This window comes from Hyperolius riggenbachi, chromosome 8 (assembly GCF_040937935.1).
Source record: "Hyperolius riggenbachi isolate aHypRig1 chromosome 8, aHypRig1.pri, whole genome shotgun sequence".
Classification (NCBI taxonomy): Eukaryota; Metazoa; Chordata; class Amphibia; order Anura; family Hyperoliidae; genus Hyperolius; species Hyperolius riggenbachi.
In genome coordinates, this window is record NC_090653.1 from 256,222 (window position 1) to 268,700 (window position 12,479).

Below are 12,479 nucleotides of genomic sequence, written 5' to 3' on the forward strand. Positions count from 1 at the left end.
CTGATAGGATCCTGTGGGTGGGAACACCTCAGCTTATGGCTCCAGAGATGTGAGGAGCAGATATCAGCCGTTACTGATGTGACCTGTGGGTGGGAACACCTCAGCTTATGGCTCCAGAGATGTGAGGAGCAGATATCAGCTGTTACTGATGTGATCCTGTGGGTGGGAACACCTCAGCTTATGGCTCCAGGGATGTATTGTGAGGAGCAGATATCAGCCGTTACTGATAGGATCCTGTGGGTGGGAACACCTCAGCTTATGGCTCCAGAGATGTGAGGAGCAGATATCAGCCGCTACTGATGTGATCCTGTGGGTGGGAACACCTCAGCTTATGGCTCCAGAGATGTACTGTGAGGAGCAGATATCAGCCGTTACTGATGTGATCCTGTGGGTAGGAACACCTCAGCTTATGGCTCCAGGGATATATTGTGAGGAGCAGATATCAGCCGTTACTGATGTGACCTGTGGGTGGGAACACCTCAGCTTATGGCTCCAGAGATGTACTGTGAGGAGCAGATATCAGCCGTTACTGATAGGATCCTGTGGGTGGGAACGCCTCAGCTTATGGCTCCAGGGATGTGAGGAGCAGATATCAGCCGCTACTGATGTGATCCTGTGGGTGGGAACACCTCAGCTTATGGCTCCAGGGATGTATTGTGAGGAGCAGATATCAGCCGTTACTGATAGGATCCTGTGGGTGGGAACACCTCAGCTTATGGCTCCAGAGATGTGAGGAGCAGATATCAGCTGTTACTGATGTGATCCTGTGGGTGGGAACACCTCAGCTTATGGCTCCAGAGATGTGAGGAGCAGATATCAGCCGTTACTGATGTGATCCTGTGGGTAGGAACACCTCAGCTTATGGCTCCAGGGATATATTGTGAGGAGCAGATATCAGCCGTTACTGATGTGATCCTGTGGGTGGGAACACCTCAGCTTATGGCTCCAGGGATGTATTGTGAGGAGCAGATATCAGCCGTTACTGATGTGATCCTGTGGGTGGGAACACCTCAGCTTATGGCTCCAGGGATATATTGTGAGGAGCAGATATCAGCCGTTACTGATGTGATCCTGTGGGTGGGAACACCTCAGCTTATGGCTCCAGGGATGTATTGTGAGGAGCAGATATCAGCCGTTACTGATGTGATCCTGTGGGTGGGAACACCTCAGCTTATGGCTCCAGGGATGTATTGTGAGGAGCAGATATCAGCCGTTACTGATGTGATCCTGTGGGTGGGAACACCTCAGCTTATGGCTCCAGAGATGTGAGGAGCAGATATCAGCCGTTACTGATGTGATCCTGTGGGTGGGAACACCTCAGCTTATGGCTCCAGAGATGTGAGGAGCAGATATCAGCCGTTACTGATGTGATCCTGTGGGTGGGAACACCTCAGCTTATGGCTCCAGAGATGTGAGGAGCAGATATCAGCCGTTACTGATGTGACCTGTGGGTGGGAACACCTCAGCTTATGGCTCCAGGGATATATTGTGAGGAGCAGATATCAGCCGTTACTGATGTGATCCTGTGGGTGGGAACACCTCAGCTTATGGCTCCAGGGATATATTGTGAGGAGCAGATATCAGCCGTTACTGATGTGATCCTGTGGGTGGGAACACCTCAGCTTATGGCTCCAGGGATGTATTGTGAGGAGCAGATATCAGCCGTTACTGATGTGATCCTGTGGGTGGGAACACCTCAGCTTATGGCTCCAGGGATGTGAGGAGCAGATATCAGCTGTTACTGATGTGATCCTGTGGGTGGGAACGCCTCAGCTTATGGCTCCAGGGATATATTGTGAGGAGCAGATATCAGCCGTTACTGATAGGATCCTGTGGGTGGGAACACCTCAGCTTATGGCTCCAGAGATGTGAGGAGCAGATATCAGCCGCTACTGATGTGATCCTGTGGGTGGGAACACCTCAGCTTATGGCTCCAGGGATGTATTGTGAGGAGCAGATATCAGCCGTTACTGATGTGATCCTGTGGGTGGGAACACCTCAGCTTATGGCTCCAGAGATGTGAGGAGCAGATATCGGCCGTTACTGATGTGATCCTGTGGGTAGGAACACCTCAGCTTATGGCTCCAGAGATGTACTGTGAGGAGCAGATATCAGCCGTTACTGATGTGATCCTGTGGGTGGGAACACCTCAGCTTATGGCTCCAGGGATATATTGTGAGGAGCAGATATCAGCCGTTACTGATGTGACCTGTGGGTGGGAACACCTCAGCTTATGGCTCCAGAGATGTACTGTGAGGAGCAGATATCAGCCGTTACTGATGTGATCCTGTGGGTGGGAACACCTCAGCTTATGGCTCCAGGGATGTATTGTGAGGAGCAGATATCAGCTGTTACTGATGTGGTTCTGTGGGTTATTTCCTAATCCAGAGTCCTTCGGAGAGGCCCAGAACCCGGCTCAGAGTTTCCAGAAGGAGAGCACATCATCCGCTATACGGCCTATGACCGGGCACACAACCGGGCCAGCTGCAAGTTCTCTGTCAAGGTGGAAGGTGAGGATCAGCATGGGGACATCACCGCACCATGTGATCATGCCTCTTTGTCAGAAGTAAGATCACCCAATCACAGGCCAGTCATTTCATCACCTGATCAGGTCGGTCACATGCCACCCTACAGATTCTCACAGAAACCAGCTTTGGCTGGACATCTTTCTGGGTTGTATAAGAGATATCTGGATGTATAATGAGCTGGAGAAGTGAGTTTGTGGAGCTGGATGTGGTGTCAGTCATGTGACAGGAGTGTGTGTAGTAGGATGTGGCATCAGTCAGTCACGTGACAGTGTGTGGTGCGGGATGTGGCATAAGTCATGTGACAGGAGTGGGTGGAGCGGGATGTGGCATCAGTCAGTCGTCATATGACACGAGTGTGTGGAGCTGGATGTGGCATAAGTCATGTGACAGGAGTGGGTGGAGCCGGATGTGGTGTCAGTCATTTGACAAGAGTGTATGGAGCAGGATGTGGTGTCAGTCAGTCATGTGACAGGAGTGGGTGGAGCCGGATGTGGTGTCAGTCATGTGACAGGAGTGTGTGGAGCTGGATGTGGCATAAGTCATGTGACAGGAGTGTGTGGAGCAGGATGTGGCATCAGTCATGTGACAGGAGTGTGTGGAGCTGGATGTGGCATAAGTCATGTGACAGGAGTGTGTGGAGCTGGATGTGGCATAAGTCATGTGACAGGAGTGTGTGGAGCTGGATGTGGTGTCAGTCATGTGACAGGAGTGTGTGGAGCTGGATGTGGCATAAGTCATGTGACAGGAGTGTGTGGAGCCGGATGTGGCATAAGTCATGTGACAGGAGTGTGTGGAGCCGGATGTGGCATAAGTCATGTGACAGGAGTGTGTGGAGCTGGATGTGGTGTCAGTCATGTGACAGGAGTGTGTGGAGCCGGATGTGGCATCAGTCAGTCATGTGACAGGAGTGGGTGGAGCTGGATGTGGCATAAGTCATGTGACAGGAGTGTGTGGAGCCGGATGTGGCATAAGTCATGTGACAGGAGTGTGTGGAGCCGGATGTGGCATAAGTCATGTGACAGGAGTGTGTGGAGCTGGATGTGGTGTCAGTCATGTGACAGGAGTGTGTGGAGCTGGATGTGGTGTCAGTCATGTGACAGGAGTGTGTGGAGCTGGATGTGGTGTCAGTCATGTGACAGGAGTGTGTGGAGCTGGATGTGGCATAAGTCATGTGACAGGAGTGTGTGGAGCTGGATGTGGCATAAGTCATGTGACAGGAGTGTGTGGAGCTGGATGTGGTGTCAGTCATGTGACAGGAGTGTGTGGAGCCGGATGTGGCATCAGTCAGTCATGTGACAGGAGTGGGTGGAGCCGGATGTGGTGTCAGTCATGTGACAGGAGTGGGTGGAGCTGGATGTGGTGTCAGTCATGTGACAGGAGTGGGTGGAGCCGGATGTGGTGTCAGTCACGTGACAGGAGTGTGTGGAGCTGGATGTGGCATCAGTCACGTGACAGGAGTGGGTGGAGCGGGATGTGGCGTCAGTCATGTGACAGGAGTGTGTGAAGCCGGATGTGGTGTCAGTCACGTGACAGGAGTGTGTGGAGCTGGATGTGGCATCAGTCATGTGACGGGAGTGGGTGGAGCGGGATGTGGCGTCAGTTATGTCTTATGTGACAGGAGTGGGTGGAGCGGGATGTGGCATCAGTCATGTGACAGGAGTGGGTGGAGCGGGATGTGGCATCAGTCATGTGACAGGAGTGTGTGGAGCGGGATGTGGCATCAGTCAGTCATGTGACAGGAGTGAGTGGAGCTGGATGTGGCATCAGTCATGTGACAGGAGTGGGTGGAGCGGGATGTGGCATCAGTCATGTGACAGGAGTGGGTGGAGCGGGATGTGGCATCAGTCATGTGACAGGAGTGTGTGGAGCTGGATGTGGCGTCAGTCATGTGACAGGAGTGTGTGGAGCCGGATGTGTTGTCAGTCATGTGACAGGAGTGGGTGGAGCTGGATGTGGCATCAGTCATGTGACAGGAGTGGGTGGAGCGGGATGTGGTGTCAGTCATGTGACGGGAGTGTGTGGAGCAGAATGTGGCGTCAGTCATGTGACAGGAGTGGGTGGAGCGGGATGTGGCGTCAGTCATGTGACAGGAGTGTGTGGAGCAGGATGTGATGTCAGTTTATGTGACAGAAGTGGGTGGAGCTGGATGTGGTGTCAGTCATGTGACAGGAGTGTGTGGAGCCGGATGTGGCGTCAGTCATGTGACAGGAGTGTGTGGAGCAGGATGTGGTGTCAGTTTATGTGACAGAAGTGGGTGGAGCTGGATGTGGTGTCAGTCATGTGACAGGAGTGGGTGGAGCAGGATGTGGCGTCAGTCATGTGACAGGAGTGTGTGGAGCAGGATGTGGTGTCAGTCAGTCATGTGACAGAAGTGGGTGGAGCTGGATGTGGTGTCAGTTTATGTGACAGAAGTGGGTGGAGCTGGATGTGGCGTCAGTCATGTGACAGGAGCGTGTGGAGTCGGATGTGGTGTCAGTCAGTCATGTGACAGAAGTGGGTGGAGCTGGATGTGGTGTCAGTCATGTGACAGGAGTGTGTGGAGCAGGATGTGGTGTCAGTCAGTCATGTGACAGGAGTGGGTGGAGCGGGATGTGGCGTCAGTTTATGTGACAGGAGTGTGTGGAGCCGGATGTGTTGTCAGTCATGTGACAGGAGTGGGTGGAGCTGGATGTGGCATAAGTCATGTGACAGGAGTGTGTGGAGCTGGATGTGGTGTCAGTCATGTGACAGGAGTGTGTGGAGCTGGATGTGGCATAAGTCATGTGACAGGAGTGTGTGGAGCTGGATGTGGTGTCAGTCATGTGACAGGAGTGGGTGGAGCCGGATGTGGTGTCAGTCATGTGACAGGAGTGTGTGGAGCCGGATGTGGCATCAGTCAGTCATGTGACAGGAGTGTGTGGAGCCGGATGTGTTGTCAGTCATGTGACAGGAGTGGGTGGAGCTGGATGTGGCATCAGTCATGTGACAGGAGTGGGTGGAGCGGGATGTGGTGTCAGTCATGTGACGGGAGTGTGTGGAGCAGAATGTGGCGTCAGTCATGTGACAGGAGTGGGTGGAGCGGGATGTGGCGTCAGTCATGTGACAGGAGTGTGTGGAGCAGGATGTGGTGTCAGTCATGTGACAGGAGTGGGTGGAGCAGGATGTGGCGTCAGTCATGTGACAGGAGTGTGTGGAGCAGGATGTGGTGTCAGTCAGTCATGTGACAGAAGTGGGTGGAGCTGGATGTGGTGTCAGTTTATGTGACAGAAGTGGGTGGAGCTGGATGTGGCGTCAGTCATGTGACAGGAGCGTGTGGAGTCGGATGTGGTGTCAGTCAGTCATGTGACAGGAGTGGGTGGAGCCGGATGTGGCGTCAGTTTATGTGACAGGAGTGTGTGGAGCCGGATGTGTTGTCAGTCATGTGACAGGAGTGGGTGGAGCGGGATGTGGCGTCAGTTTATGTGACAGGAGTGTGTGGAGCCGGATGTGTTGTCAGTCATGTGACAGGAGTGTGTGGAGCTGGATGTGGTGTCAGTCATGTGACAGGAGTGTGTGGAGCTGGATGTGGCAAAAGTCATGTGACAGGAGTGTGTGGAGCTGGATGTGGTGTCAGTCATGTGACAGGAGTGGGTGGAGCCGGATGTGGTGTCAGTCATGTGACAGGAGTGTGTGGAGCCGGATGTGGCATCAGTCAGTCATGTGACAGGAGTGGGTGGAGCCGGATGTGGTGTCAGTCATGTGACAGGAGTGGGTGGAGCTGGATGTGGTGTCAGTCATGTGACAGGAGTGTGTGGAGCCGGATGTGGCATAAGTCATGTGACAGGAGTGTGTGGAGCTGGATGTGGCGTCAGTCATGTGACAGGAGTGGGTGGAGCTGGATGTGGCATCAGTCAGTCGTCATATGATAGGAGAGTGTGAAGCCGGATGTGGTGTCAGTCATGTGACAGGAGTGGGTGGAGCAGGATGTGGCGTCAGTCATGTGACAGGAGTGGGTGGAGCAGGATGTGGCGTCAGTCATGTGACAGGAGTGTGTGAAGCCGGATGTGGTGTCAGTCATGTGTCAGGAGTGTGTGGAGCGGGATGTGGTGTCAGTCAGTCATGTGACAGGAGTGTGTGGAGCTGGATGTGGCGTCAGTCATGTGACAGGAGTGGGTGAAGCGGGATGTGGCATCAGTCATGTGACAGGAGTGTGTGAAGCCGGATGTGGTGTCAGTCATGTGACAGGAGTGTGTGGAGCTGGATGTGGCATCAGTCATGTGACAGGAGTGTGTGGAGCTGAATGTGGCGTCAGTCATGTGACGGGAGTGTGTGGAGCTGGATGTGGCGTCAGTCATGTGACGGGAGTGGGTGGAGCGGGATGTGGCGTCAGTTATGTCTTATGTGACAGGAGTGGGTGGAGCGGGATATGGCATCAGTCATGTGACAGGAGTGTGTGGAGCGGGATGTGGCATCAGTCAGTCATGTGACAGGAGTGAGTGGAGCTGGATGTGGCATCAGTCATGTGACAGGAGTGGGTGGAGCGGGATGTGGCATCAGTCATGTGACAGGAGTGGGTGGAGTGGGATGTGGCATCAGTCATGTGACAGGAGTGTGTGGAGCCGGATGTGTTGTCAGTCATGTGACAGGAGTGTGTGGAGCAGAATGTGGCGTCAGTCATGTGACAGGAGTGGGTGGAGCGGGATGTGATGTCAGTTTATGTGACAGAAGTGGGTGGAGCTGGATGTGGTGTCAGTCATGTGACAGAAGTGGGTGGAGCTGGATGTGGTGTCAGTCATGTGACAGGAGTGTGTGGAGCCAGATGTGGCGTCAGTCATGTGACAGGAGTGTGTGGAGCAGGATGTGGTGTCAGTTTATGTGACAGAAGTGGGTGGAGCTGGATGTGGTGTCAGTCATGTGACAGGAGTGGGTGGAGCAGGATGTGGCGTCAGTCATGTGACAGGAGTGTGTGGAGCAGGATGTGGTGTCAGTCAGTCATGTGACAGAAGTGGGTGGAGCTGGATGTGGTGTCAGTTTGTGACAGAAGTGGGTGGAGCTGGATGTGGCGTCAGTCATGTGACAGGAGCGTGTGGAGTCGGATGTGGTGTCAGTCAGTCATGTGACAGGAGTGGGTGGAGCCGGATGTGGCGTCAGTTTATGTGACAGGAGTGTGTGGAGCCGGATGTGTTGTCAGTCATGTGACAGGAGTGGGTGGAGCGGGATGTGGCGTCAGTTTATGTGACAGGAGTGGGTGGAGCCGGATGTGTTGTCAGTCATGTGACAGGAGTGGGTGGAGCGGGATGTGGTGTCAGTCATGTGACAGGAGTGGGTGGAGCCGGATGTGGCGTCAGTTTATGTGACAGGAGTGTGTGGAGCCGGATGTGTTGTCAGTCATGTGACAGGAGTGGGTGGAGCGGGATGTGGTGTCAGTAATGTGACAGGAGTGGGTGGAGCCGGATGTGGCGTCAGTTTATGTGACAGGAGTGTGTGGAGCCGGATGTGTTGTCAGTCATGTGACAGGAGTGGGTGGAGCGGGATGTGGCGTCAGTTTATGTGACAGGAGTGGGTGGAGCCGGATGTGTTGTCAGTCATGTGACAGGAGTGGGTGGAGCGGGATGTGGTGTCAGTCATGTGACAGGAGTGGGTGGAGCCGGATGTGGCGTCAGTTTATGTGACAGGAGTGTGTGGAGCCGGATGTGTTGTCAGTCATGTGACAGGAGTGGGTGGAGCGGGATGTGGTGTCAGTCATGTGACAGGAGTGGGTGGAGCCGGATGTGGCGTCAGTTTATGTGACAGGAGTGTGTGGAGCCGGATGTGTTGTCAGTCATGTGACAGGAGTGGGTGGAGCGGGATGTGGTGTCAGTCATGTGACAGGAGTGGGTGGAGCCGGATGTGGTGTCAGTCAGTCATGTGACAGGAGTGGGTGGAGCCGGATGTGGCATCAGTCACGTGACAGGAGTGGGTGGAGCGGGATGTGGCGTCAGTCATGTGACAGGAGTGTGTGGAGCCGGATGTGGCATCAGTCACGTGACAGGAGTGGGTGGAGCGGGATGTGGCGTCAGTCATGTGACAGGAGTGTGTGAAGCCGGATGTGGTGTCAGTCATGTGACAGGAGTGTGTGGAGCTGGATGTGGCATCAGTCATGTGACGGGAGTGGGTGGAGCGGGATGTGGCGTCAGTTATGTCTTATGTGACAGGAGTGGGTGGAGCGGGATGTGGCATCAGTCATGTGACAGGAGTGGGTGGAGCGGGATGTGGCATCAGTCATGTGACAGGAGTGTGTGGAGCGGGATGTGGCATCAGTCAGTCATGTGACAGGAGTGAGTGGAGCTGGATGTGGCATCAGTCATGTGACAGGAGTGGGTGGAGCGGGATGTGGCATCAGTCATGTGACAGGAGTGGGTGGAGCGGGATGTGGCATCAGTCATGTGACAGGAGTGGGTGGAGCTGGATGTGGCATCAGTCATGTGACAGGAGTGGGTGGAGCGGGATGTGGTGTCAGTCATGTGACGGGAGTGTGTGGAGCAGAATGTGGCGTCAGTCATGTGACAGGAGTGGGTGGAGCGGGATGTGGCGTCAGTCATGTGACAGGAGTGTGTGGAGCAGGATGTGATGTCAGTTTATGTGACAGAAGTGGGCGGAGCTGGATGTGGTGTCAGTCATGTGACAGGAGTGTGTGGAGCCGGATGTGGCGTCAGTCATGTGACAGGAGTGTGTGGAGCAGGATGTGGTGTCAGTTTATGTGACAGAAGTGGGTGGAGCTGGATGTGGTGTCAGTCATGTGACAGGAGTGGGTGGAGCAGGATGTGGCGTCAGTCATGTGACAGGAGTGTGTGGAGCAGGATGTGGTGTCAGTCAGTCATGTGACAGAAGTGGGTGGAGCTGGATGTGGTGTCAGTTTATGTGACAGAAGTGGGTGGAGCTGGATGTGGCGTCAGTCATGTGACAGGAGCGTGTGGAGTCGGATGTGGTGTCAGTCAGTCATGTGACAGGAGTGGGTGGAGCCGGATGTGGCGTCAGTTTATGTGACAGGAGTGTGTGGAGCCGGATGTGTTGTCAGTCATGTGACAGGAGTGGGTGGAGCGGGATGTGGCGTCAGTTTATGTGACAGGAGTGTGTGGAGCCGGATGTGTTGTCAGTCATGTGACAGGAGTGGGTGGAGCTGGATGTGGCATAAGTCATGTGACAGGAGTGTGTGGAGCTGGATGTGGTGTCAGTCATGTGACAGGAGTGTGTGGAGCTGGATGTGGCATAAGTCATGTGACAGGAGTGTGTGGAGCTGGATGTGGTGTCAGTCATGTGACAGGAGTGGGTGGAGCCGGATGTGGTGTCAGTCATGTGACAGGAGTGTGTGGAGCCGGATGTGGCATCAGTCAGTCATGTGACAGGAGTGTGTGGAGCCGGATGTGTTGTCAGTCATGTGACAGGAGTGGGTGGAGCTGGATGTGGCATCAGTCATGTGACAGGAGTGGGTGGAGCGGGATGTGGTGTCAGTCATGTGACGGGAGTGTGTGGAGCAGAATGTGGCGTCAGTCATGTGACAAGAGTGGGTGGAGCGGGATGTGGCGTCAGTCATGTGACAGGAGTGGGTGGAGCAGGATGTGGTGTCAGTCATGTGACAGGAGTGGGTGGAGCAGGATGTGGCGTCAGTCATGTGACAGTAGTGTGTGGAGCAGGATGTGGTGTCAGTCAGTCATGTGACAGAAGTGGGTGGAGCTGGATGTGGTGTCAGTTTATGTGACAGAAGTGGGTGGAGCTGGATGTGGCGTCAGTCATGTGACAGGAGCGTGTGGAGTCGGATGTGGTGTCAGTCAGTCATGTGACAGGAGTGTGTGGAGCGGGATGTGGCGTCAGTTTATGTGACAGGAGTGTGTGGAGCCGGATGTGTTGTCAGTCATGTGACAGGAGTGGGTGGAGCTGGATGTGGCATAAGTCATGTGACAGGAGTGTGTGGAGCTGGATGTGGTGTCAGTCATGTGACAGGAGCGTGTGGAGTCGGATGTGGTGTCAGTCAGTCATGTGACAGGAGTGGGTGGAGCCGGATGTGGCGTCAGTTTATGTGACAGGAGTGTGTGGAGCCGGATGTGTTGTCAGTCATGTGACAGGAGTGGGTGGAGCTGGATGTGGCATAAGTCATGTGACAGGAGTGGGTGGAGCGGGATGTGGCATCAGTCATGTGACAGGAGTGGGTGGAGCTGGATGTGGCATCAGTCATGTGACAGGAGTGGGTGGAGCGGGATGTGGTGTCAGTCATGTGACGGGAGTGTGTGGAGCAGAATGTGGCGTCAGTCATGTGACAGGAGTGGGTGGAGCGGGATGTGGCGTCAGTCATGTGACAGGAGTGTGTGGAGCAGGATGTGATGTCAGTTTATGTGACAGAAGTGGGCGGAGCTGGATGTGGTGTCAGTCATGTGACAGGAGTGTGTGGAGCCGGATGTGGCGTCAGTCATGTGACAGGAGTGTGTGGAGCAGGATGTGGTGTCAGTTTATGTGACAGAAGTGGGTGGAGCTGGATGTGGTGTCAGTCATGTGACAGGAGTGGGTGGAGCAGGATGTGGCGTCAGTCATGTGACAGGAGTGTGTGGAGCAGGATGTGGTGTCAGTCAGTCATGTGACAGAAGTGGGTGGAGCTGGATGTGGTGTCAGTTTATGTGACAGAAGTGGGTGGAGCTGGATGTGGCGTCAGTCATGTGACAGGAGCGTGTGGAGTCGGATGTGGTGTCAGTCAGTCATGTGACAGGAGTGGGTGGAGCCGGATGTGGCGTCAGTTTATGTGACAGGAGTGTGTGGAGCCGGATGTGTTGTCAGTCATGTGACAGGAGTGGGTGGAGCGGGATGTGGCGTCAGTTTATGTGACAGGAGTGTGTGGAGCCGGATGTGTTGTCAGTCATGTGACAGGAGTGGGTGGAGCTGGATGTGGCATAAGTCATGTGACAGGAGTGTGTGGAGCTGGATGTGGTGTCAGTCATGTGACAGGAGTGTGTGGAGCTGGATGTGGCATAAGTCATGTGACAGGAGTGTGTGGAGCTGGATGTGGTGTCAGTCATGTGACAGGAGTGGGTGGAGCCGGATGTGGTGTCAGTCATGTGACAGGAGTGTGTGGAGCCGGATGTGGCATCAGTCAGTCATGTGACAGGAGTGTGTGGAGCCGGATGTGTTGTCAGTCATGTGACAGGAGTGGGTGGAGCTGGATGTGGCATCAGTCATGTGACAGGAGTGGGTGGAGCGGGATGTGGTGTCAGTCATGTGACGGGAGTGTGTGGAGCAGAATGTGGCGTCAGTCATGTGACAAGAGTGGGTGGAGCGGGATGTGGCGTCAGTCATGTGACAGGAGTGTGTGGAGCAGGATGTGGTGTCAGTCATGTGACAGGAGTGGGTGGAGCAGGATGTGGCGTCAGTCATGTGACAGTAGTGTGTGGAGCAGGATGTGGTGTCAGTCAGTCATGTGACAGAAGTGGGTGGAGCTGGATGTGGTGTCAGTTTATGTGACAGAAGTGGGTGGAGCTGGATGTGGCGTCAGTCATGTGACAGGAGCGTGTGGAGTCGGATGTGGTGTCAGTCAGTCATGTGACAGGAGTGGGTGGAGCGGGATGTGGCGTCAGTTTGTGACAGGAGTGTGTGGAGCCGGATGTGTTGTCAGTCATGTGACAGGAGTGGGTGGAGCTGGATGTGGCATAAGTCATGTGACAGGAGTGTGTGGAGCTGGATGTGGTGTCAGTCATGTGACAGGAGCGTGTGGAGTCGGATGTGGTGTCAGTCAGTCATGTGACAGGAGTGGGTGGAGCCGGATGTGGCGTCAGTTTATGTGACAGGAGTGTGTGGAGCCGGATGTGTTGTCAGTCATGTGACAGGAGTGGGTGGAGCTGGATGTGGCATAAGTCATGTGACAGGAGTGTGTGGAGCTGGATGTGGTGTCAGTCATGTGACAGGAGTGGGTGGAGCCGGATGTGGCGTCAGTCATGTGACAGGAGTGTGTGGAGCAGGATGTGGTGTCAG

General features: G+C 54.6%; 1 protein-coding gene across 2 annotated transcripts in view; it reads left to right on the forward strand.

Moving 5' to 3' along the window:
* The window catches only part of SRPX2 (sushi repeat containing protein X-linked 2), a 201,481-nt gene that overhangs the window by 98,504 nt on the left and 90,498 nt on the right, over window positions 1-12,479 (forward strand). For both annotated transcript variants that reach the window (XM_068249960.1, XM_068249961.1), the window contains one exon: window positions 2,389-2,510. In XM_068249960.1, the coding sequence (XP_068106061.1) occupies window positions 2,389-2,510 (122 nt within the window). The remainder of the gene's footprint in view (window positions 1-2,388; window positions 2,511-12,479) is intronic.